This window comes from Frieseomelitta varia, unplaced genomic scaffold (assembly GCF_011392965.1).
Source record: "Frieseomelitta varia isolate USP_RPSP 00005682 unplaced genomic scaffold, Fvar_1.2 scaffold_222, whole genome shotgun sequence".
NCBI classification, from domain to species: Eukaryota; Metazoa; Arthropoda; class Insecta; order Hymenoptera; family Apidae; genus Frieseomelitta; species Frieseomelitta varia.
Window position 1 is genome coordinate 8970 of NW_025109949.1, and position 24174 is coordinate 33143.

At 32.3% G+C, this 24174-nt stretch overlaps 2 protein-coding genes across 2 annotated transcripts; one reads left to right on the top strand and one right to left on the bottom strand.

Annotated features, from left to right (window-relative positions):
* Positions 1-544: 544 nt before the first annotated feature.
* LOC122527528 (segmentation protein paired-like) lies at positions 545-2790 on the top strand (the record flags this gene model as incomplete). The annotated part of the gene is made up of 2 exons (XM_043651786.1): positions 545-958; positions 1996-2790. Coding segments are annotated over 2 exons (1001 nt in total), but the record flags the coding sequence as incomplete, so codon positions are not given.
* A 3413-nt stretch (positions 2791-6203) lies between these two features.
* On the bottom strand, positions 6204-8552 carry LOC122527522 (gastrulation defective protein 1 homolog). The gene has a single exon (XM_043651782.1). It carries the CDS (start codon positions 8353-8355, stop codon positions 6328-6330), a length of 2028 nt encoding a protein of 675 aa, XP_043507717.1. The 5' UTR covers positions 8356-8552; the 3' UTR covers positions 6204-6327.
* Positions 8553-24174: the final 15622 nt, after the last annotated feature.

The window sequence follows — 24174 nt, forward strand, 5'->3', positions numbered from 1 at the left end:
TTACTAGAAATTTAAAAATTAACATCTACTAAAGTAATTACTAAAAATTTAAAAATTAACATCTACTAAAGTAATTACTAAAAATTTGAAAACTAACATCTACTAAAGTAATTACTAGAAATTTAAAAATTAACATCTACTAAAGTAATTACTAAAAATTTAAAAACTAACATCTACTAAAGTAATTACTAAAAATTTAAAAATTAATATCTACTAAAGTAATTACTACCTACAAATTGCAGATTTGGATATCGATACTAGCAATTTCAAATAGGCTCGATAGATTTCATTTCCTTTCCTCAATTGTATTTTCGTTTCAGTTTAATCATTTATATGCTATTCATTTGTGAATGCAATGAGTAATGTTGTCATTAAATTCAATAAACTTGTCATCGTACGAATAACAATTTATATCATTATTGATATAAGTACTTATATCGATTTCACTCAGGGAGGAGTGATAAATATCAATTTCAAAAAAAACTTCCAAGTTTTTAAGTACAACTGTATTTATTAAATTTTAAGTTCAAAATTTACCGAACAGTATATTTTAAAGGCAGTTCTGGCTCAGACTGTGACAGCGAACCAGGGATCCCTTTAAAGAGGAAACAACGAAGAAGCAGAACAACCTTCACCGCCCATCAGTTAGACGAGTTAGAACGAGCTTTCGAAAGAACCCAGTATCCAGACATTTACACCAGAGAGGAATTGGCTCAAAGAACCAAATTAACCGAGGCTAGAATTCAAGTGTGGTTCAGCAATCGAAGAGCCAGACTGAGGAAACAATTGTCCTCGAGCACATCCAGTGGCTACGTTAGTTCCTACCCTGCTGCGTCTTACGTTCTTCATCCCCCAGCTGCGCCTCATCCACACGCTGCAACTGGTGTTCCACCGAGTCATTCGCATCCTCATCCCCATGGACAGACTCTACCTGACGCCACTTTTCCGTCGAGTCAAGGTAGGAAGATTTATTTGATTGGTTGCGGTAGCATTTAGAAAGGAACTGATGAGTAGATTATGGATAGGCATTTATGCAAATCTAGATTTCCAGGTTAAACAAATCAATATCTTATATTGTGTCTTAATATTTTTGTCATTTATTTCAAAAACTCCCATTCAAAAGTTATAAATAATAAAAAATACTCATTTTGTAATTTGTGTGCTTCATAAAACGCCATGTACTTTGAAACAAATTTTCCATAGACACACCTATAAATATCCATAGTTTACTTACGAGGGATTTTTGGTTTGAATTTCACTTCTTGCTGGACAATTAATGTTTTAGAAATAAAGTTTATTTTTATCGAGAAAAGTTCAGAACTTTCTTCTTCAAGGAATTTGAATTTCTATTGAAAAAATCTTTAAACCCTTCCTTCAGAAAATTTTTTTCTTTGTAAATAATTCTTCTTTGTGAATAATTCGTTTTCTACGAATATTTAGTTTTATTGAGGAAAATTTCATCCTTGACAATTTTGTAACAATTTCGAAGATATACATATTGTATTTCAAATCACTGTATTTTATCTTATGGATATACAGTGAAGAACATAACTGTACCAATGACAATGAAAAATTGCCAACAATTTAAACTGACACAACTTTGTAAAGATCATGTAACAATCCACTTTAAAGTCTCATTTTAAAGAGTGAAATCTCTACTTTGACATTCTCAGATGCTTCGTATTATTTAATTCAAATTAAAGTCACATTCCAATTAAAATCACATTCAAAATATTTCTCCACGTTGTTTCATATTTATAACCCACCAACAAATGTCTCTAATTAGGGCATAAATTTAATTCAACATGATAAGGAAAATTTTGATCTAACAGAACTCATTATTCATTGAAAAATATTTAAAAATAATTTGAACACATTGAAGAGTAATTTCATGTATTGTATCTTTCGCGTTTAATGCATATTGTGGTATATTGAACGATATACATTCAGAATTGAATAATCGTTCAAATTACTAACCAAATCCCTTTTTTCTAGTTGCTGATCTGTATTCGCCCCACGCCGGCCTGTTGACAGATTCAACTCGTCTACCGCCAGCCGTCGGACCTACATCAAGTTATGGTCTTCCACCGTCGGTGACCTACCCTAGTTCCCTATTGTCACCAACGTCCACCAGTAGTACTCACATAAATCATCAAGTGCCTTCAGTGGCCCCAGCATCTACATCAACTTACCAACAAACCAACAGCCATCAGCTATCGCCAACTCCAAATCCTTTGGCTACCATGATGGCTCCAAATTCTGGGAATTCGAACTCGACGCCCGATCAATTAACATCGGCGGATTTACCAATCAGTCCAGTGTCACCGGTTCAGCAGCAACAGCAACAGCCGCAACAGCCGCAGCCACAGCAACAAGCGGGTCAAGAAAATTCTTCACCGTCGTGGAATCTTCCGATTTCCAGCGGGGGAAGAGTTGGACTATCGAGTTCACCGACGTGTCTCCAACAATCTCACTCTCATGCCGCGCATCCTCATCAACCTTTTGCAAGCCATTACGGTGCTCAAGGCTTTCAACAACCACCCAGACCTACCCCTCATCAGTCGTTTTATAGTTGGTACTGAGAAAGATACTGAGAAAGGTACTGAGATTCCTTTCTGATTAGATTCTGTTACTTTAGCTTCGCGCGCGGTACACACCTGCTTCAGCAATTGAGATTTTTATTCTTTTTAGATTAGGACAGTATTCTAAAGGGAAGACATTCTTTTGTTGAGCAACATGTTAAGCGAAGTGTGATATTCAACGAAAACATCTCGAGGATACGGATTTTGAGAAGGGTTCTTGTTTCAATCATTTCCCTAAAGGAGATGAAACTCTTTAGTGGCAGGCAATGAAAACTTTAGTTCTGATTTTCAAAAGTCTCACGAAGTGTAAAAAGCATCGAACGTCCTTCGAGAAATTTATTAATAATATCTATAGTAACAATGTAATGGCAGATTGGCGGGTTTTCATGCATTATTGTATTTGAAACATTTTTAAACGTTTATAATGTTTTATAAACGTTATTAAGGGAAACGAAACTTAAGTAGTAATTACATCTACAGTTGAATATAATGCTTTCAACTGTAACTATAATCTTGAATATAATGCATTCAACTGTAATTATAACAAATGTATATAACTATAAATCCGCAATCTGCTAATGAAGAAAGTTGGAAATGTTGAGGTTTCAGTTCCTTGTAAAAACTAATGAGTTAAGTAAAAGCTGCTCTTAAACAACAATCAACTTATAAAATTAAATTTATATATAAAAATGAAGAGATGAAGAAAATTAGAAATATATATATAAATGGAGAAAATTAAAAATTTCAAGAATTTCTGACATTCAAGTACACTTTTCTACAACAGAAGAAAACTTCGGAACTTTGACGCATGATAGAATTACTATTCAATTTGTTCCTATAAAGACATATAATATATGAAAATATATACCTTTTATTAGGCCATAAATATTAGGCCACTTTTTGGGACACATATAAAGTACATTAACTTATTGAAGGTCACTATATTATATTATAAATAAACTTGCAAATGTCCATGTAAATTTATATTCTTGCGAGCGTTTTAATTAAGAAAATAAGTGTTGGATAAAAATTATCTTGTTATATGTTCATTTATACATACAATTTTACATCTTGAAATATAACTATATAATTACATCATTTGCAATCTACTTATAAATAAATTTCTTTTCATAATATTAGGCAGAAGTTCATTTTATTTTAATCATTTTATAAAATTATACAAACACAAATACGTATATTGTATAATTATGTCAATGATAATTATAGCAATCAAAATATTAATAACGATTGCCAGACTTACATAAACTTGTCATGAATAATAATGAAACTAAATTTATAAATGATGAATAGAATGAATTTAAAGCGAAATGAATAGCGATGAATTTGAAGAATTGTTTAACTATACGTAAGCGGATATTGTATATATGTATATAAAAATATTTGTATTATATAGATATGCATATGTATATAGAGTATAGAATTTCTTGTTGTACATTGTTAATTTTAGTAGGAAAATTTTAATAGGAAAACGAAAGGAAGAATCGAAATTTTGACAATAAAATTAAATAATTGAGATATAAAAATTATAAAGCAGTAATTGCTATAATATAATTTTTATATTAAGAATATAATTAAAAATTAATTAATTAAAATATAATTAAAAGTATCTTAATTAATTAAAAAAAAAAATGGAATTGTGAAATGATTAACTAGTATGAATAATACGTGGTAAAATAACATTGTCAAGATCTCAATTAATGACTGAACAATTTTTATATAATGATATTAACACATTAAGTTACAAATTACAAGTTATAGTATTTGACATAATATTCTACAAATTTATGTCAAATAATATTTTTATGTCATGTAGCATATTAATACTAATAACTTGTAACTTGTGACTTGTAAAATTTCACTAATAAGTAGACTATGGATTTTCATTCAAATTTATAATTAAAAAATTAAGCAACATTTTTAAAATTCTTTTTAAATATACAGTTAAAAAATTAGAAGCTCGATACAAAATTGCATTTCATACGCTCGTACGAAATTATTTTTTATGTATGTGTGATAGAAGTCACTATCCCAGATTTTATATTATATTCTGTAGAATTTTTCACTTTAAAATTTCTTACAAAAGCATAAAAATCCGAAAGCTACGAAAGAGTTTAAATTATAACAACATCGAGGAAATACAGACACATAAAAAAATTTTAAAGAACCAAAGGGAATTATCATACTAGTTAAGAGTTAAATTTAGAAATATAAAAAATCATTTAGTACAAAAATTAGTATGATAAATTCCGTTGATAAAATTTTGCAACAACATATTTCGATAATTATTATTTATTAGGTGTTATTTAGTTACTATTATTAGATTACACAACTTGGGGCATAATACGTTTCAAGGGACAGATTGCAAGCAATTATATTATAAGAAAAATTGTGCTTGTGTATAATGATTGTAAATTTCGATATACATGAAAATGCTGTATAATAATGTGCTATATAAACTATAAATTAATCTAGGATAGTAATTAATTAAACATCGTCTATTTCAGCTTTAATATTAGCAAATCATTGTTTGATTGTAATGATCAATATGAAGAGTGAAAATGAAGAGTGTATGTAATTGGTAGTTCCTAAACTTGGCAATTCGAAAGATTTCTTTTTCCCCTGAGCGAAACATAGCTGAAGAATGGAATTGGAATTATAAATTTTAAGTATTGAATGAATATATAAAATAGATCAAGTCGATCAAGAACAGTGTTTCGCAGAAAGGAAAAAGATTTCGATTGAATTTTTACAAAGTATTGCTGTAAAGTATTATTAAATTGTTTTCATATATGTCATATTAATTGATTAGAGAAATGGAATTATTAGGAATAAATTCATGAGAAAAAGTTCGCTTAATGTCTTTATCATTATGCTACAATCAGGATTTTATAATTATGATATATTCTATTCTCTAATTATGAAATTTTGAGAAATTTATTATAAATATAATATATAATATATTATATATATTATATACAATATACATTAACACGTTATGTACTATATGTAATATATTATATATATATTATAAATACATAAATATAAAATATACGATACATTAATATTATAATACCATTTGATCCTTAACAGGTATATTATTTTCGGAGATTATTAAATAAAGAGAAAATGTAAATCCAATTATTACTTAATAAATACTTTCTATTTTTCTTTTAAGAAATTTGTTAATTATAAATCGATAATAATTAGTTGGTGTATTAAACATGGAAGTATGGAAACAAGAAATTTTTGAAATTTTTTAGCAGAGAGAAAGTGAACAAGCTAAAGAAATATTACATCTATACAAATACATTTTAATCTACAAGTGCAATTATCTCTGAAACTATTCGTCATTTAGAAAATGTCTCAAATTCATTTTTTCTATTGTGAAATGGTAGTAATTTGGTACACTTAGTTTGTCTTTAGATATAAACGTGTAGATGTTTAATGGGCAATTTATAGACCTGATCTAAGAATACGTTTATAATTTACTTTTTCTGGACAAGTTACAAAGTGTGAATAATACCAATTTAGGAAAATTGGTAGTATAATTTAGAAGAAAAGAAACAGCGTAAAATATAGAGAAATTTAAGCAATCTTTCATTTAAATATAATTTATTCCATTTATTAATACATTAATCCTTAATATATCTAAACAATTCTCTCGACTGTTATATACACATACAATGATATAAAAATTCATAAAACGCGATGCATTTATAGTTCTTTAAGTTTTTTGCTTCTTCGTGCTTGGCGCTCCATCTTGCTCATCTGTCGTCTGGAATATTGTCTGTGGCTGGGTTTTCTTATACGCCGGAGCTATCCAGTACGGATTCTCTTCTGCTACTTTTGCATACTTCAAAATAGCCTCCCGAGGATCTTGATCATCCTCTATCCTCTTACTAAGCCCCAAATTTCGTATTACATAAGAGCTAAGAGTTCCACCAGAAGATGCAACTCTTCCACCTTGCCCAGAGGTAATTGGTAAATCTGGCCTCCTTGATTTAACAGGATCCAAACGATCTTTCTCCATTTGCTTACGTACTGACTTAGGCCTGTCTTGCCTGAACAACGGAAGTGCATGTGGCGTGATAATTTGCTGAGTCGACATTACTTCAATATGTTTCTGTTTCATATGCGTTTTCACAACGCATAATTTCGCTCCTCTCAGACTTTTCTTGGAGTCATAATATACTTTAACTATTCCATTTCCACAACCAACAAATATTTGATTCAGCTTTGGATGCCATAATGTCTTAATAACATGTGAATTTGTCACATTTATCCTGTTAACTAGCTCAAAAGTCTTTGTATCGTAAAACAGAATTCTACCTGTATTCTGATTTTTCCTCAGTGATTCTCCGGTAATGAGGATCGAATCATCCGGATTAAACATGCAGTCAGTCGTATCGTATCTCGAATATATATCTTTTGCTTCGAAGACTGGCGTTTTAAACGCTCTCAAGTCCCAAAGCTTCAACGTGTCGTCGCAGCTTCTAGTTGCAAGCATTTGACCAAGATAAGAGAAACTCAAACTTGATATCTCGCAACCCTGTGCATGTGCATTCCTCTGAATCAACGACGGATTCACAAAATTTTTCCTATGATCCCACATTTGTATAGAACCGTCTATACAACCACAAGCGACTACATTGCCTTCTCTGCTGTAACCACAAGTAGTTGGTATGGTTTTAACTCCATTCTGTGCTCTACACTTTATTAAATGTTTATGCGCACGTGGCCTGTATAAAATCCATATTCTACATGTACTATCTTGCGAACAAGTAAGGTATTCTTCCTTTGTGAATGGATGCCAGCAGCCACTGTATAATCCTGCAGTATGCCCTTTAGTACGTGCCATGTCTGATATGTACTGATCACCTTTCACGGTTTCACATTTTTCAAAGCCGTCTCTATCCAGAACTTTTGCTTGCGCTGAACCAGATATGACTAATATAACGTCGCCTGTCATAGAGTACTGTAAACATTTAATAGGATGATTCTCGCAAGGCTGCAACGTCCTGAAACTTCTCATGGATGAATCCATACCGGCAAAATCCCAAAAACAAACGTCATAGTCAATGGAACCAGAAGCTAATCTAGCTCCAGAAGGATCTGCTGCTATGGCTGTTACTGCTTTTGTTCCATGAGTCATTGTAACCTCATGACTACATGGGACTTTGTCTTTTAATTGTAATTCTTCTTCAGTGCCAGATTCATCATCATCATCGTCGTTTTCACTTTCATCGTCACTCTCAACCTTCGCAGATCGCGAATTCGTTGAATTCTGAAATTCAGAAGGTATTGGAGGTCCAACAAAATTATCATCCTCATCCTCCTCCTCCTCCTCAGTCTCATCCTCGCTTCCACTGGTATTTCCAGCATCATTAACATCAACATTTTTAGGTTCCTCTAATGACTGAATTCTAACCTCTTTCTCAGCAAGTTTTGCTCTTTCGGAATTTGCTTTGTTAATTTTAACTGTTTTTGTAATATTCTCCAGCATCTCTTGCACGTCAAAGGACTTGGCCTTCTTCCCAAAACCTGTTATGCCCATAACCTCCTTCAAATTTTGGGATTCTTCCTCGTCTTCCGGTCTGATTTCATTCATTTTCGTCACGTTAGTCTCCACTGACTTTTTACCAAATGTGCCGAATCCAGAACTAGAATCCGAAGTGGATTCTATGTTCTTTGTCCTCTCTAGATTTAAATCTTTACTAATTTTCCCAAATGTTATAACCTTCTTTGCGTTCATGATTTTATTGTATTTACTTGTATGAATAAAATTGACACTTCTAACAGCTACTATGGCTCGATAAAATCCCTTTTGATATAAAACATCCTACACAATATTCTATGAGACACGGTACAAACGAATAAACTAACTGAAGTTTGATAAATATTTTCGGAATGAATGCTCAATGGACACCAAAACACTATCGCCACGTAGTGGAGAAACGGTAGAACTATTTACTATCTTTATCCTTGTTGTGCTGTGTTCCTTGTTTATGAAAAGTGCTGCCACCTAAACAACTCTCAACTCTAACGGGAACTAAAAGTATAAAAATGACATAATGATTGTTCGATAGATGATAACACATATGATGTGCGACAAGCTTCTCCAAGTCACCGCTACGTGACGCTACCATTTTTTTTTGTAGCAGCGCGCGCATTTTTGAACTGAGCGACGATGTCGATAGCAAAAGAAAATAAAAGTAAATAAAATAGTAGTAAATGTATTAACTTTTCAGTTGTCAAATTCAACTTGAAAAATTAAAACGAGTGCCAGGAAAATCTTATCATTATATATCAATTAAATAAATAATAGTTATTGTATTGATATAAAATATCGTAACTATTTAATTTATTAATTATTTAATTATTAATTAATAAAATGAAGTAATAAAAAATAAAAAAATAAAACCTCCATACCTTCTTTATTAATTTATGATACCATTGACTAATTAGAGCGTAAATAGCATCCAATGCTATTTCGTATTCCACGTTTTGCCAGTAAACTGACCATCGTACCATTTTCGTGTCACATTCTCCCATATCGATTTAGGCAGGCATTGCGCAAAAGCGGAAGGTAATCCTAGCTGAAATTTGAGATTTCGTCTCAGGGGAACATGAAGTTAGAGGAGGTGGCACGCCTAAACACTAAATGCAGCTGTGCTCCTGGCATTTCAAATTTCGATTGCAAATTTTCGAAAATTTTTCAAAACAAAGTGTGTTTACATAAAAAAATGTAAATAAACATTAGAAACCAAAATAAACAGACCAATGTTTGCAAACAAAGCGAAATTTTAGAGTTTGAGATTTAGAAGTTTGAAAAAATTAGCAACTGTTCTGGATCACTGACGACCGAAATATATATTAACTTTAAGCGCTACGAAGACACATTACCTATTAAATTTCCGTCGTGTGCACATCGACCAAAATTTAGGAGTGAGTTTTAAATAATACTTCTGAATATTCTAATTGTTCAAATATTATCTAATATTTATAATAATTTATTCGTAACAATTAAACAATAAATTCTCTCCTATAACATTTTATAACATTCTTTAAACATTATCTAATATTTCTAATAATTTATTTGTAACAATTAAACAATAAATTCTCTTTAATAACATTTCGAATTATTTAAACTTTTCAGTTGATCACTTGTGGCGATCGAGTCACTAATACGTTTCTACGAAATATTAATAAACTGCTTCCCGTCGATCGATTAACGCGGTTAAGTATATATTTCGATTGACACGGAAATAAAAGCTCAGTATAAATCGAACTTTCGCTGCGTACGCATCGACGCAAATTTTGAAAGTAAATTTTCACATAATATTTTTGAATATTCCAATTGTTTAAACATTATATAATATTTCTAATAATTTTTGTAACAATTAAATAATAAATATTCTTCTATAACATTCTATAATATTCTTTAAACATTGTCTAATATTTCTAATAATTTATTTGTAATAATTAAACAATAAATTCTCTTCTATAACATTTCCAAGTTCTATTTAAAATTTTTAATTAATCATTTGTAGTAATCGAGTCACTAATACATTTATATGAAATTTTCATTATCTGTATCGCATCATTAACAACCGAAAGTTCAGATTAATGTCCATCGATACCGAGACGAGAGCTGATTATGAATTGCATTTTTGTCGTGTGCATTGTTCAAATTTAGAAGTCTGAAAAAATATTATCAAGCGTTATCGATCACTGACGACTGAAACATATGATTAACCTTGAGCGCTAATGAGGCTCATTATCAATTAAACTTTCGTCATGACCACATCGACCAAAATTTAGCAGAAAAATTTTAAATAATATGTCTGCAACCAAACCTTAATTTACAATTCTGACTTCAACGATCGGTGAGTTGCATGGTTTCGTTTCTTTGGTGTTGAGTTACTTGATCATGATTATTTGAACCTGAATACGAGTTCAATTTTCATGACTTGTATCGTAGTCGTACAAAATATACTTTATTAGTTACCATACTTTAACAATTACCGTGATGCACATTATATTTTTGCACGTACAAAGATAATATTAGTCTAACAATAATGTTGCTATTTAAGTATTATTAGATACTTTCAGAATTTCTCTTTGACTCCATAATTTGGAAAATAATTTAGTCCTTCACTATTAATTATTAAAACAAGAATATTTCTGCAATATCTTAAATTAGTTCATTAGATCGATCAAACAATTATGCCTTATTTTACGAATACCATTTCTCTTTCTAACAAATTACTTAAATACAATACAAGTTGAGACCTGCATGAGAAATATATGAAACAGTACTGATATATAATATATTATAATGAGACCCGCGCGTAGTCACCTCCACGTGGTGGGTCTTGGTAATTCATATCGTTTCACAAACATTAAAGTTTGTAAAACATTATCAATCTGAGTTGTAAAACGGTAAATGATCAACTTTAATGTTTGTGAAACGATATGAAGCTAAGAACTACGCAACCTACAGTTCAGTGTAGATCCTCAAAATTTCTGTCCATTCTTTAGTTCACTATCTAAACTGAACTGAAGGTACAATTAGTTGATAAATAAACTACTGGACGAATCAGTTTACAACACATGTGGACAGTTCATATTGGGTAAGTATAGGTAAGTAATTGTTCAGTAGTTGTAAGTGAATTATTATGAAATCATTTCTAATATTTGTGAATAATTCACGGATACGGGGTAAGTATAGGTAAGTATTTGTATGTTAACTTAGTTGTGAGTGAATGTACTGAATTTCTGTATCAGGAGAACATAAGATTAGAAGAGGTGGCACGAGAGAATCCTAGAGACAGCTGTGCTCCTGATACTTCAAATTTACAAAAATTTTCAAGCAGGAATATTTTGTAGGCAAGTAGGAATCCTTTGACGAAATTTCAGATTTTGTATCAGGAGAACATAAGATTCGAGGAGGTGGCACATGAGAGTCCTAATGACAGATGTGCTCCAGATACATCAAATTTTCAAAAAATGTTTAAGCGCGAATATTCTGTAAGCAAGTAGGAATCATTTGACGAAATTTGAGATTTTGTATTAGGAAAACATATGATTCGAAGAGGTGGCACGAGAGAATCCTAGAGACAGCTGTGCTCCTGATACTACAAATTTTTAAAAAATTTTTAAGCGCGAATATTCTGTAAGCAAGTAGAAATCATTTGACAAAATTTGAGATACTGTATCAGGAGAACATAATATTAGAGGAGGTGGCACATGAGAATCCTAGTGATAGCTGTGCTCCTGATACTTCAAATTTTCAAAAAATTTTTAAGCGCGAATATTCTGTAAGCAAGTAGGAATCCTTTGACGAAATCTCAGATTTTGTATCAGGAGAACATAAGATTCGAAGAGGTGGCACCAGAGAATCCTAGAGACAGCTGTGCTCCTGATACTACAAATTTTCAAAAAATTTTTATGCGCGAATATTCTGTAAGCAAGTAGGAATCCTTTGACCAAATTAGAGACTTTGTATCAGGAGAACATAATATTCGAAGAGGTGGCACGGGAGAATCATAGAGACCGCTGTGCTCCTGATACTTCAAATTTTCAAAAAAGTTTGAAGCGCGAACATTCTGTAAGCAAGTAGGAATCCTTTGACGAAATTTGAGATTATGTATCAGGAGAACATAAGATTCGAAGAGGTGGCACGGGAGAATCCTAGAGACAGCTGTGCTCCTGATACTTCAAATTTTCAAAAAATGTAAAAGCGCGAATATTCTGTAAGCAAGTAGGAATCATTTGACGAAATTTGAGATTTTGTATTAGGAAAACATATGATTCGAAGAGGTGGCACGAGAGAATCCTAGAGACAGCTGTGCTCCTGATACTACAAATTTTCAAAAAATTTTTAAGCGCGAATATTCTGTAAGCAAGTAGAAATCATTTGACAAAATTTGAGATTTTGTATCAGGAGAACATAATATTAGAGGAGGTGGCACATGAGAATCCTAGTGACAGCTGTGCTCCTGATACTTCAAATTTTCAAAAAATTTTTAAGCGCGAATATTCTGTAAGCAGGTAGGAATCCTTTGACGAAATTTCAGATTTTGTATCAGGAGAACATAAGATTCGAAGAGGTGGCACCAGAGAATCCTAGAGACAGCTGTGCTCCTGATACTTCACATTTTCAAAAAAGGTTTAAGCGCGAATATTCTGTAAGCAAGTAGGAATCCTTTGACGAAATTTGAGATTTTGTATCAGGAGAACATAANCATAAGGTTCGAAGAGGTGGCACGGGCGAATCCTAGAGACCGCTGTGCTCCTGATACTTCAAATTTTCAAAAAGTTTTTAAGCGCGAATATTCCGTAAGCTAGTAGGAATCCTTTGACGAAATTTGAGATTTTGTATCTGGAGAACATAAGATTCGAAGAGGTGGCACGGTAGAATACTAGAGGCAGCTGTGCTGCTGATACTTAAAATTTTCAAAAAATTTTTAAGCGCGAATATTCTGTAAGCAAGTAGGAATCCTTTGACCAAATTTGAGATTTTGAATCAGGAGAACATAAGGTTCGAAGAGGTGGCACGAGAGAATCCTAGAGACAGCTGTGCTCCTGATACTTCAAATTTCAAATAATTTTTAAGCGCAAATATTGTGTAAGCAAGTAGGAATCCTTTGACGAAATTTGAGATTTTGTATCAGGAGAACATAAGATTCGAAGAGGTGTTACGGGAGAATCCTAGAGACAGATGTGCTCCTGATACTTCAAATTTTCAAAAAATTTTTAAGCGCGAATATTCTGTAAGCCAGTAGGAATCATTTGACGAAATTTGAGATTTTGTATCAGGAGAACATATGATTCGGAGAGGTGGCACGAGAGAATCCTAGAGATACCTGTACTCTTGATTTCAGCATAAAAACTTCCAACAAATTTTCAGGCGCGAAACCCGAAGGTCTGAATGTATTCGTAGGTGAAATTTGTTATTACTTCTGAGGGGAACATGAAGTTACTGGAGGTGGCGCCTGAACACTAAATGCAGCTCTGCTCCTGGCATTCTCAAATTCCGGTTTAGAATTTTCGAAAATTTTTGAAAACAAAGTGTGTTGACATGAAAAATATTGAAGTAAACATTAGAAACCAAAATAAACGTTGAAAGGAATGTAAATAAACATTGGAAACTAAAATATACAGACTAATGTTTGAAACATAGTGAAATTTCAGAGTTTTCGGAATTTCGATTGCGAGTGTACTTACCTATACTTACCTGTACTTACCCAGTATCCATGAATTATCCTCCAGTGTTGGAAATGATTTCATAATAATTCACTTAAAGCTAAGTTAACATACGAATACTTACCTATACTTACCCAGTATAAACTTTCCACACGTGTTGTAGATACATCATTAATCACTTAATAAACTACAGCTATATATATATATATGTATATGTATATAGATATATATTATATTTTTTACAAACTTTATTGTTAGAAAATTATATCAATTACTGCTGGATGTCATCACGAGGAAGTGATTACGCACGAGATCTACCCCGGGTCCTAGTCCCATCCATTCTCTATTAGATGCAAACAATTCGGCCTTCAACGTGATGAATACCGAATTTTTATTGTACATGGCCCGGTATTACATAAAAAGCATAGAGACTTTCCACAGTTTAATCTCAAGCTTAACTCTAAATCTTACTCTAAAGTGCATGTATGAGATTGAACTATGGGACTCTGTCTACCAACATTATAATCCTGGTTGCATTAATAATGAGTTTATCTTTCGCACAAACATACAGTACGTACGATACATACAGTCATACAGTACTTACGATATATACAGTACATAAAATCGCGCTTAAAAATTTTTTGAATATTTGAAGTATCAGGAGCACAGCTGTCTCTAGGATTCTCTCGTGCCACCTCTTCGAATCTTATGTTTTCCTGATACAGAAATCTCAAATTTCGTCAAATGATTTCTACTTGCTTACAGAATATTCGCGCTTAAAAATTTTTCGAAAATTTGATGTATCAGGAGCACAGCTGTCTCTAGGATTCTCTCGTGCCACCTCTTCGAATCTTATGTTCTCCTGATACAGAAATCTCAAATTTCGTCAAATGATTTCTACTTGCTTACAGAATATTCGCGCTTAAAAATTTTTTGAAAATTTGAAGTATCCGGAGCACAGCTGTCTCTAGGATTCTCTCGTGTCACCTCTTCGAATCTTATGTTCTCCTGATACAAAATTTCAAATTTCGTCAAACAGTTCCTACTTGCTTACAGAATATTCGCGCTTAAAAATTTTTTGCAAGTTTGTAGTATCAGGAGCACAGTTGTCTCTAGGATTCTCTCGTTCCACCGCCTCGAATCTAATGTTCTCCTGATACAAAATCTCAAATTTCGTCAAAGGATTCCTACTTGCTTACAGAATATTCGCGCTTAAAAATTTTTTGAAATTTGAAGTATCAGGAGCACAGCTGTCTCTAGGATTCTCTCGTGCTACCTCTTCGAATCTTATGTTCTCCTGATACAGAAATCTCAAATTTCGTCAAATGATTTCTACTTGCTTATAGAATATTCGCGCTTAAAAATTTTTTGAAAATTTGAATTATTAGGAGCACAGCTGTCTCTAGGATTCTCTCGTGCCACCTCCTCGAATCTTCGGGCTGTCGAAATATTCCCGCTTGAAATTTGTTCGAAAAACCTCTGTATCAGGAGAACTGCACGATGGGGACCTTGTTGTGCCACCTCCTCTGTACTCATGTTTTCCTGATGCAAAAATCTTAAATTTCAGCTCGAGATACTTCCCAGTTGTCAAGATATTCGCGCTTATGGAATTTTTGATAATTTGGACAAAGTGTGTTTATGCCAAAAATATGTTAGTAAACATTGGATATTAAAGTAAACAGACCAGTGTTTGCAATCAAAGCGAAATTTCTGAGTTTTCTAAATTCTGATTGTAAATTTTCGAAAGCTTTTGGAAATAAAGTGCGTTTTGATATTTCGAATTTTGTACCAGGAGCACATGAGTATCGAGTAGGTGGCACAAGAAGATCTTCCGTCCAGCGGTTCTCCTGATACAGAGGTTTTTCGAAAAAGTTTCAAGCGGCAGTACCTCGAGAGCCAGAAGATGCTTCACGCTGAAATTTTGAATTTATCCGGAGGACATGGGATGCGAGGAGGTGGCACGCCTAAACTCTAGAGCCAGCTGTACTCCTGGTATTTCAAATTTTCGAAAAATTTTCAATCTCCAATATCTTGAAAACCGGGAGGTGTTCCCGGATGAAATTTGAGATTTTGAATGAGGAGAGCATGAGATCCGAGGAAGTGGCATGTCAAAACCCTAGCGTGCAAAATGTTTGCAATAATGCGCATTCTTTGTATAATTTAATGGATCTGGCAATGAAAAATGCGAAGAATTGTAGTAAAAGTACAGATCAAATGTTTTTCCCCAATTCTGGAATAATTTTGTTAGTATGATCACAATTAAAAGTACGTTGTATGTTGTACGCTTTCTATTAATGGTTTATCCTTGATAAGTATTGAAGCCCAAGTTACTGACACCTGTTCAAGATGCTATCTTGCAAAAAACACAAATAGATCATTTTGATAGTTTTAATGACAGAACAATTTTTACAATATTATTTAGAACAAACATTTTAACTTATAATTGAGGATGCAAGAAGGAGAAAGGAGAAACAGTTTCATTCTCGGTAAATCACTTTCAATTAACTATCATACGTCTAAAAGTAAAATCCTCTAAAATCTCAATACTTCGTAATTAACAGTTCAAGCATATCGTTATGTTGAATATTAAAATATTCAAGAAATAGTAATTCAAACAAAGGAGAATCTGTCGTACGCGGGGTTATTAGAAAATTTATTTTCCTCCTCCCAGTGTTCACGAATATGACAAATCTAATGACACTGATTTAATAAAAACCTCGCAGTTAACCGTGACAGTTAACTTGACTTAAAGGATGAAATCCAAACGTCGATATTCCTAAATAACTTGGAGAAAGACAAAAACTTGAAGAACTTCTAATAACTTGAAGAAAAAAGATAAGAGAATGTTCCGACGTTGAAGAATGATAAGAAAGATTGAGAGTGTCGACGATTCTCTGCGCGAAACGATATTCGCCAAGTTTAGAAGACGTGTCGTCTTGTTTTTCGATTTCCTGTCAAAAAAGCGGAGCATGCTGACGCGATGGAAGCCACCCGGCGAACACTGACCTCCCTCTACTACTTGGTGGCTGTGTCCTTGGCCTTGAAACGAGAACGTGTTTCGGGCCAGATGAAATCCAAGCGTACAGGTGGAACGATAATTGCTCAGCCGTCATAGCGAACGTAACGCTCGCCTTTACTTTCGCTCCGTTACGGAATCGGAGAGCCTCAACAACCACGAAGAGGAGAGTCATCGTGTTAAATAACACGGTACGTTCCTCTTTTTTCCCTCCGCCGAGCTCGACGTCGAGCCGAGTAACTGGTTACATATTTATTAGAATACAAATTCGGAATTTGAAACGATTGAATTATACAGTGTGTGTTTCCTGCCGTTCCAACGTAATTGTATTATAGAACGATCTGCAAGTGAAAACATGAAATAGATATTTGCACAAAGCGTATGAACTGCAGCTCGCCCAGACATCGAACACGTGTGCTTGAACGGATGTTTGATTATGTGACTTTACCTTGATTTCTAGTTATGGAGAATTCGATGATAAATGGTACAGTGGATCAAGAAAGTTTTCGCGTCTTTACATTTATTTATTTTCCTAAACGCGACAACTTCCAATTACAATTATAACATAAGAAGTATCGAAACTCAAGAGTAAATTTGAAGAAACTATCGATACGCTTGTACAACACGAATGCTTGATCTACGTTCAACGTTATTAGAAATGCTATAAAATGATGAAGTGAGCGTCGCACACAAGTATCGGATAAGCGATTCGCCACGGAAACTTTAACTTGAACAAAGAAAATTATCCAATTCATACACTGAAGCGTCACGGATTACTTGTTTGCTCACGCAATTAATTTCAATTGAGCTCGTACGTTCTCGCTAATCTACTTTATTTTGTCCACTGAAACCAGGGCCGCCGACCAGTTCGTCCATCTTTAAGATTTAAACTATCTTTTTTGTAGACATCTGCGGTTTTATCACTGTAGAAACCTATTTGTTGACATTGTTAGGACTGATTTTGCAATTTGTCCAACGCAAACGTCTTTATATAACAACATATAATGATATAATTATAATTAACATAATTATCCGGTGTATTTAAATGCGTTGTTATAACAATGTATATAATAATTTACATAAGTATATAATAATGTACATAATTTACATAAGCATATAATAATGTACATAATTTACATAAGTATATAATAACGTACATAATTTACATTTTCAAATATAAACGTGAATATAATTATGAATATGTTCATTATACATTGTGACTTTACTTAGTAAATTTTATATGTTTATGAAATTATTTTACACAAATTTACAATTTTATAATATTTATATACATTGAGATATTGAAAATTGGTTTGTTCTACATTTTAAAATTAAAAGATTGACATACCCGCTTAAAAGTTCGGAACGTATTAAAATTTCAAAGGAAATAATGAATTTCTTAAATAAATACAGATATTTTATTCAATTGATTCTCAAATATTAATTATATATTCAAAAACGAACTTCACAATTATGTTAGGTTGGTGCGTGTGAAATTTTTTCTTTTCAGATACGTATGTGTGTGATTATGATTGTACGTAGCTTATTGTTTTTCTAATCTTTTCTCACTAACAAAGTATCATGAATTATTAACAATGAATTATTGCGTCGGCCCCTTTAATTAATTTACATTTATTAACCTTAGCCAACTAACAAGTAATGTATCTCCAGCTATCTTCGTTTAAATATTAACTCAAGGTTTTAATCATTCTTGGAGTTTAATCATTAATGAAGTTTTGATATTTCCGTTAGAAATCATTGGAATTTCGATATTTTATTACATTAAAACATAACAAGTGCGTAGAATTTCATATAACGTACAGTTTCTAAATATAAAATGAAGTCATGATTGAATAATAATGTGTAAATAATAAGTTAACTGATTTTAATACGTAAACATGTAAAATGTTAACTGAATAATACGTAAACATGTAAAATGTTAACTGAATAATACGTAAACATGTAAATATTAACTCTTTTTTTACTAACTATATTTTTACTATTATTATTATATATTTTTACTATATTTTTACTATTAACTCTTTTTTTTTACTATCAACTGAATATTTCTACTAGAAACTGTCAGAATCGAACGTACATTTACAGAAAGTTATTATTCTCTTCCTTACTGCGTCACTGATAACTGATAATTTGCATAAAGCCAAATTTCGTAGAAACGTTTCACGTATGGCACCAGCCTGATGACATTTAAGATATCGGAGACATCTGCGATAAAACGAAACACAATTATTAATTATTTCCCGGGTGAATCACGCAGGCAGGAAATCTCCTGCTATTATCCTCTTATTGGAAAATAAATCATCTCGCGCAGATGCGAAAAGAAATGATCCAAGGGATGATTTCACGTATCCATCATTTTAATCCGCTTTTCGTCCCCCGGCTCTCAAACATGTTCTCACGTTTGTCTGTAATCCTTTGTAAGTAAAGCCACCGGCAACGATTGCGCTGACCTGTGACATCGATTCATAGTCTGCCCGATTAAATACACCGTGCAATAATCTATCGACGTAGACCGCTTCCGCTTCGATGACTTTTGTAAACGTTCTTCCGCATACCATTGTCTGTCTGTCGCAGCTTGGACTCGCAAAGAAAGGAATATTCGAATATTAAACGCCGCGTCTACTTAATTTCATCGATTAATTAACTCGTCGGCCAACATGAATGCATCTCGTTAATTAACATCAACAGCAGACGATGAATTTGTTGAATTCATACGATTTATGAGTGTGGGATGGGCAAATCCGGCCGAGGCAGAAAGGGCCCAGAATTTTCCCCAACAATTGCAACCCCAGATGTCCCGCAAACTGTAGAGAAAGTTAGGCCTGGGACTTGGGAATCGTTTTATGGCGAGTCCTTCAGGCCATGCGTTTAAGACACTAAGGTGTGGATGCGTTTGTGTAGGAAGGACGAATTTTGTGCAGATGAGGAAGAAAAGGGCAGAGTGTATCGAGAAGCCAGAGAGTGAGTGTCGAAAAAGTCAGACAGTGAGTTGAGAGTTGCGTGAGAAAGAAGGGAGTGTGAATTTAGTAATTAAGGAAATAGTGTTAAACGTCACTTTACAACCATTATAACCATTATTAAACCAATTTTCGTTTATTCAACCTTAAATAAACAACAACTTCTCTATCAAAGTTCCTGTTAATTGGGATCTCAAGCCGAGGATCCTACAAACTGAGGGCTCGTCCAGAGAATCCTACACAAGTGAGCAAAGAATTGAAGAATGAAAGGGGGTTTTTATCAAGTAACGAAACAGTATCTGTAAGATTTTACTAATCTATTAATGACCGAGTATAGTTAATCGTAATGTTAAAAGTTCCTTTCGGAAATTTTACGGATGATTATTACAGATTGCAATTATAACTTATGGCTAGAAAATATATTATAGGTATGTTATAATAATATAGATTATTAATGATATAGGTATATTATTAATATTATATAGGTATATTATAATAATATAGATTATTAATGATATAGTATATTATTAATATTATATAGGTATATTATAATAATATAGATTATTAATAATATAGGTATATTATAATAATATAGATAATATTATAATATATAATAGGTATATTATAATAATATAGATTATTAATAATATAGGTATATTATAATAATATAGATTATTAATAATATAGGTATATTATAATAATATAGATAATATTATAATATATTATAGGTATATTATAATAATATAGATAATATTATAATATATTATAGGTATATTATAATAATATAGATATATTATATATAGATATTATATATATCTAATATAGATATCTGAATTATTATAGCTTGCAATCGTAAATTATGGCTGAAAAGACCAAGCAATAGGTGACCTCATTAAATAAGTTATCATAATGTTAAGAATATTGGACTTTCTTTTAATTTTATATAGCTATAAATCCTGGTTGAGAGATTAGACTGCAAATTTTTATGCAAATTTTACTTTCAAGAATGTGACGGGAAAATTGAAGATCAAACACAACATAACTCATAACTAAATATGAAAATCTATTTTCTTAAAATAGAAAATGTTATTCACGAATTAAGTAATTCGTTTATTTATTAGTTTTTCTGATTTGAAACGATTCTGATTGGAAGTCGTTCTTTAAGTCATTTCGTGTTGTAAGATAAGATTTCTCTCGCATTTGAGAAGAGTTTTCATTTGGCAATCGCTCGAATTCTTCGAATTTTCAATTTTCAAATTTCTATATTGAGATGTTCACATTTCAACTACTATTGCAAAATCTTTCGTTGAAAGTTAAAAAGCATATATATTGTTTCTTTCAATAATCTACATTATATTATTATTGTAAATGCAAGGATTTGTACTTTAAAATTTAACACAAAGCCTAATACAGTGTCGTATGAGAATAAATTCAAAATCCGTCTTATTCGAATTACCATTTATCGTAAAAGAAGTTAAAAAGTACAAAAAAATACCTTCTATATATTTAATTTTAAGTCTTGCGCACTTCGTGTAATTTTTGAACTCTGCCAGATACATGTACATTAAATTTTCACTGTAATATTAAATTTCAACTAACATTCCTCTAAAACTTTCTTCATTAATCAGTCTTGTCCTACCGTCTCATAATTGATAATTTTTAAAAACTATCCTCCGTTCTTAGTCTTTGTATTGTAAAGATCGTCCATCTCAAGTAAAAAGATGATGTTCCTCTTTCCCTTCGACGTATTTAGAATCACTCTCTGCCCTCATGTCACCGGTTACATGACATTCTGTTTCGTACTTTACATTCAATACTTCAAAACACGACGTAATAAATCAATCTTCTCAGTGAGAAAACTTGAGTGAATTAGTAAATAAAGAAACCAGTAATCAAGTAAATAAAGAAAACTCGTAAAAATACGAATCACAGAAACCCGGGGAACTTGAAACGAAGTACCAGAGAAAGTATTGGAAAGAAAATCGCTCGGTCTTTATCTTTCGTGTCGTATGCGAGTCACGTCAAAAAAAAAAAAAAAAAAAAAAAAAAAAAGTAGAGAGAAAGGAAAGAAAAGGAATAATGAGGGAGATAACAAGTCTCGGTAGGCATTCACAGCTCGACGAAGCTCCGATACGCGATGGAATGACGTCTGGTGCCGATTCACGCGACACGAGATCTCCGTCCGATTGAAACGTCTTGCGCAATCGTCTTCCTTTATCTGTCGGAATTCGCCCGAGCCTTATATACGTTTCTGCTCGTGCCGATAGACGCAGAATATCGCGACACAGCCGTGAATGTGAATGGTCCACGACGATCGGGTCCGTCGCCAGCAGATAAAACCGGACTTGCGTTCGGCGAGTAACGAGTCTTCGCGCGGCTCTCCCGGCTGCAACTGCAACGAGCCGATCATCCGTCTGAAATCCGTCGCGGATTCGATTTCTTCACGAGAGAACAGAAGATCTTCAGTGAGAAACAGATAGTCTAAAGAGAGTCGGATAGGTACGTTGAAAGTGATCGAAGAAGAGTGTGAAATAAGCGCGGCTCGTATAGCTGACTGATTGATGTAACAAGTACAGTGAAAGGGATTCTGGTTGACGAGTTATGTATTTCGAGGCCTGTGTGTTGTGAATATCCTCGGGTTGGAGAAAGTCAGTTTGCGGAGCATTTGGAATGTGTGTTGTCTAGTTCGGCTCATCGTTTCGAATCCTTCTGTTTATATCGTTTCGTCTGTATTTAGATCTCGATCTACTGTTTGAATTTCCTTCCTCGTCATTCTTTTTCCTTTCGTTTTTCGGTACTTTGACTCTTAATTTGGAATTTCATAGTGAACGTATATTTAAATTTCATGCATTTTTTTTTTTGCTTTAACACAGTGATTTAAGATATTTCATGTACGTTTAATCAAGAGTTTAATTTATTCTATTTCATTTTCTTGATGTGATAATTTCAAACACAAAATTCATCTCCCATTTTGTTTGAAGTTTCAGTTGAACATGTTATTTCAATTATCCACGTACATTCATACACATAATATACGTAATATGAATTTATTCTACTTTTTGTTCGAAGTCCAAATTGAACGTGTTAATTCAATTATTTATTTATTATCATACATGTAGATGTGTGTTTTTAAATGATATAAACGATATAAATAAATATAATAGAAATTCATTTTATTTTTTATGCGTCAATGTTTTAGTATTGTGCTTTTGTTTCAGAATGATGACAGGCGTGCGTTAATTAAAGACACGTGCAGTAATGTGTTCGTAATTCAGAGAATACTCGAGTATTCAAGCATTAGAGTTATTTTGTACCTTGACAAATACGTATAATCGTACGTTTACACCGAATTGTTAACCCGCTGCTTTGTTATCGTTAATCAGATTTATTATCACATCATGATTGTTCTCTACTCAAAATATTCTCTGACAACAGTTCCTGCAATTGACTTTACTGTTTCTTGTTCAACTCGTATTTCAATTCGAAATAATTTTATATAACATAATATATTATTATATATATGTATCACTTTGCTAATAGAAATTTACTATATATGATTATATTATCTACAAATCACTTAAAAATTTTAATCCAATTCGTATACTTCTGTGACAAACTTTGATATCATTTTATATAATTTAGCATTGTTATGTTGGCAAAAATTATCATTACCTGATATATGACAAATTTGTAAAATTAATTAATGAAAATGATTGCGAGGAATAAACAACGATGCTCATTTGATATGTAAGATTCTTCAATTTATAACACTGCAGCTTGAATTAATGGGGATCAATGACTAAAATAATCAGCCAGGCTACAAGATCATTCTATGTCATGTGTTCCGTGTGTTAAATGGTTAAATGCTCGCGTATCAATGAATTAAAAACGTTATTGTGTGATTGTCAAATTGTTCATTGAATATTTCTCGAACAAGAAAATTTCTTAATGAGATATATCTCAAACTCGAGTAAAATGTGAAGAAATTGCTATTTTTCATTTCAATTTAATGTCAAAAATTTTCTGAAAAAACGTCGAACGTTTCCTATTTGCTGAAATAAGAAATACAAAAACATAAAAATCCGAGAAGCATGTTAGATGAAAGTCAAATAATAATTTAATCATAAAATTACAAATCATATATAACATATATACATTCAATATTTAGACAAAAAGAAAAAAATGCATTTAACTTGGACTTCAAACAAAAGGAAAATAAAATTATTATAAAAGAAAAAAAACTATAATAGAAATTTAAGCATATAAATACACTAAATAATATACCAAATATTTCAAATCGATAATCAAATATACAATTTTGCATTATTTACATTACTTTCGTAAAGGAACATTATTAAAAATAATATAT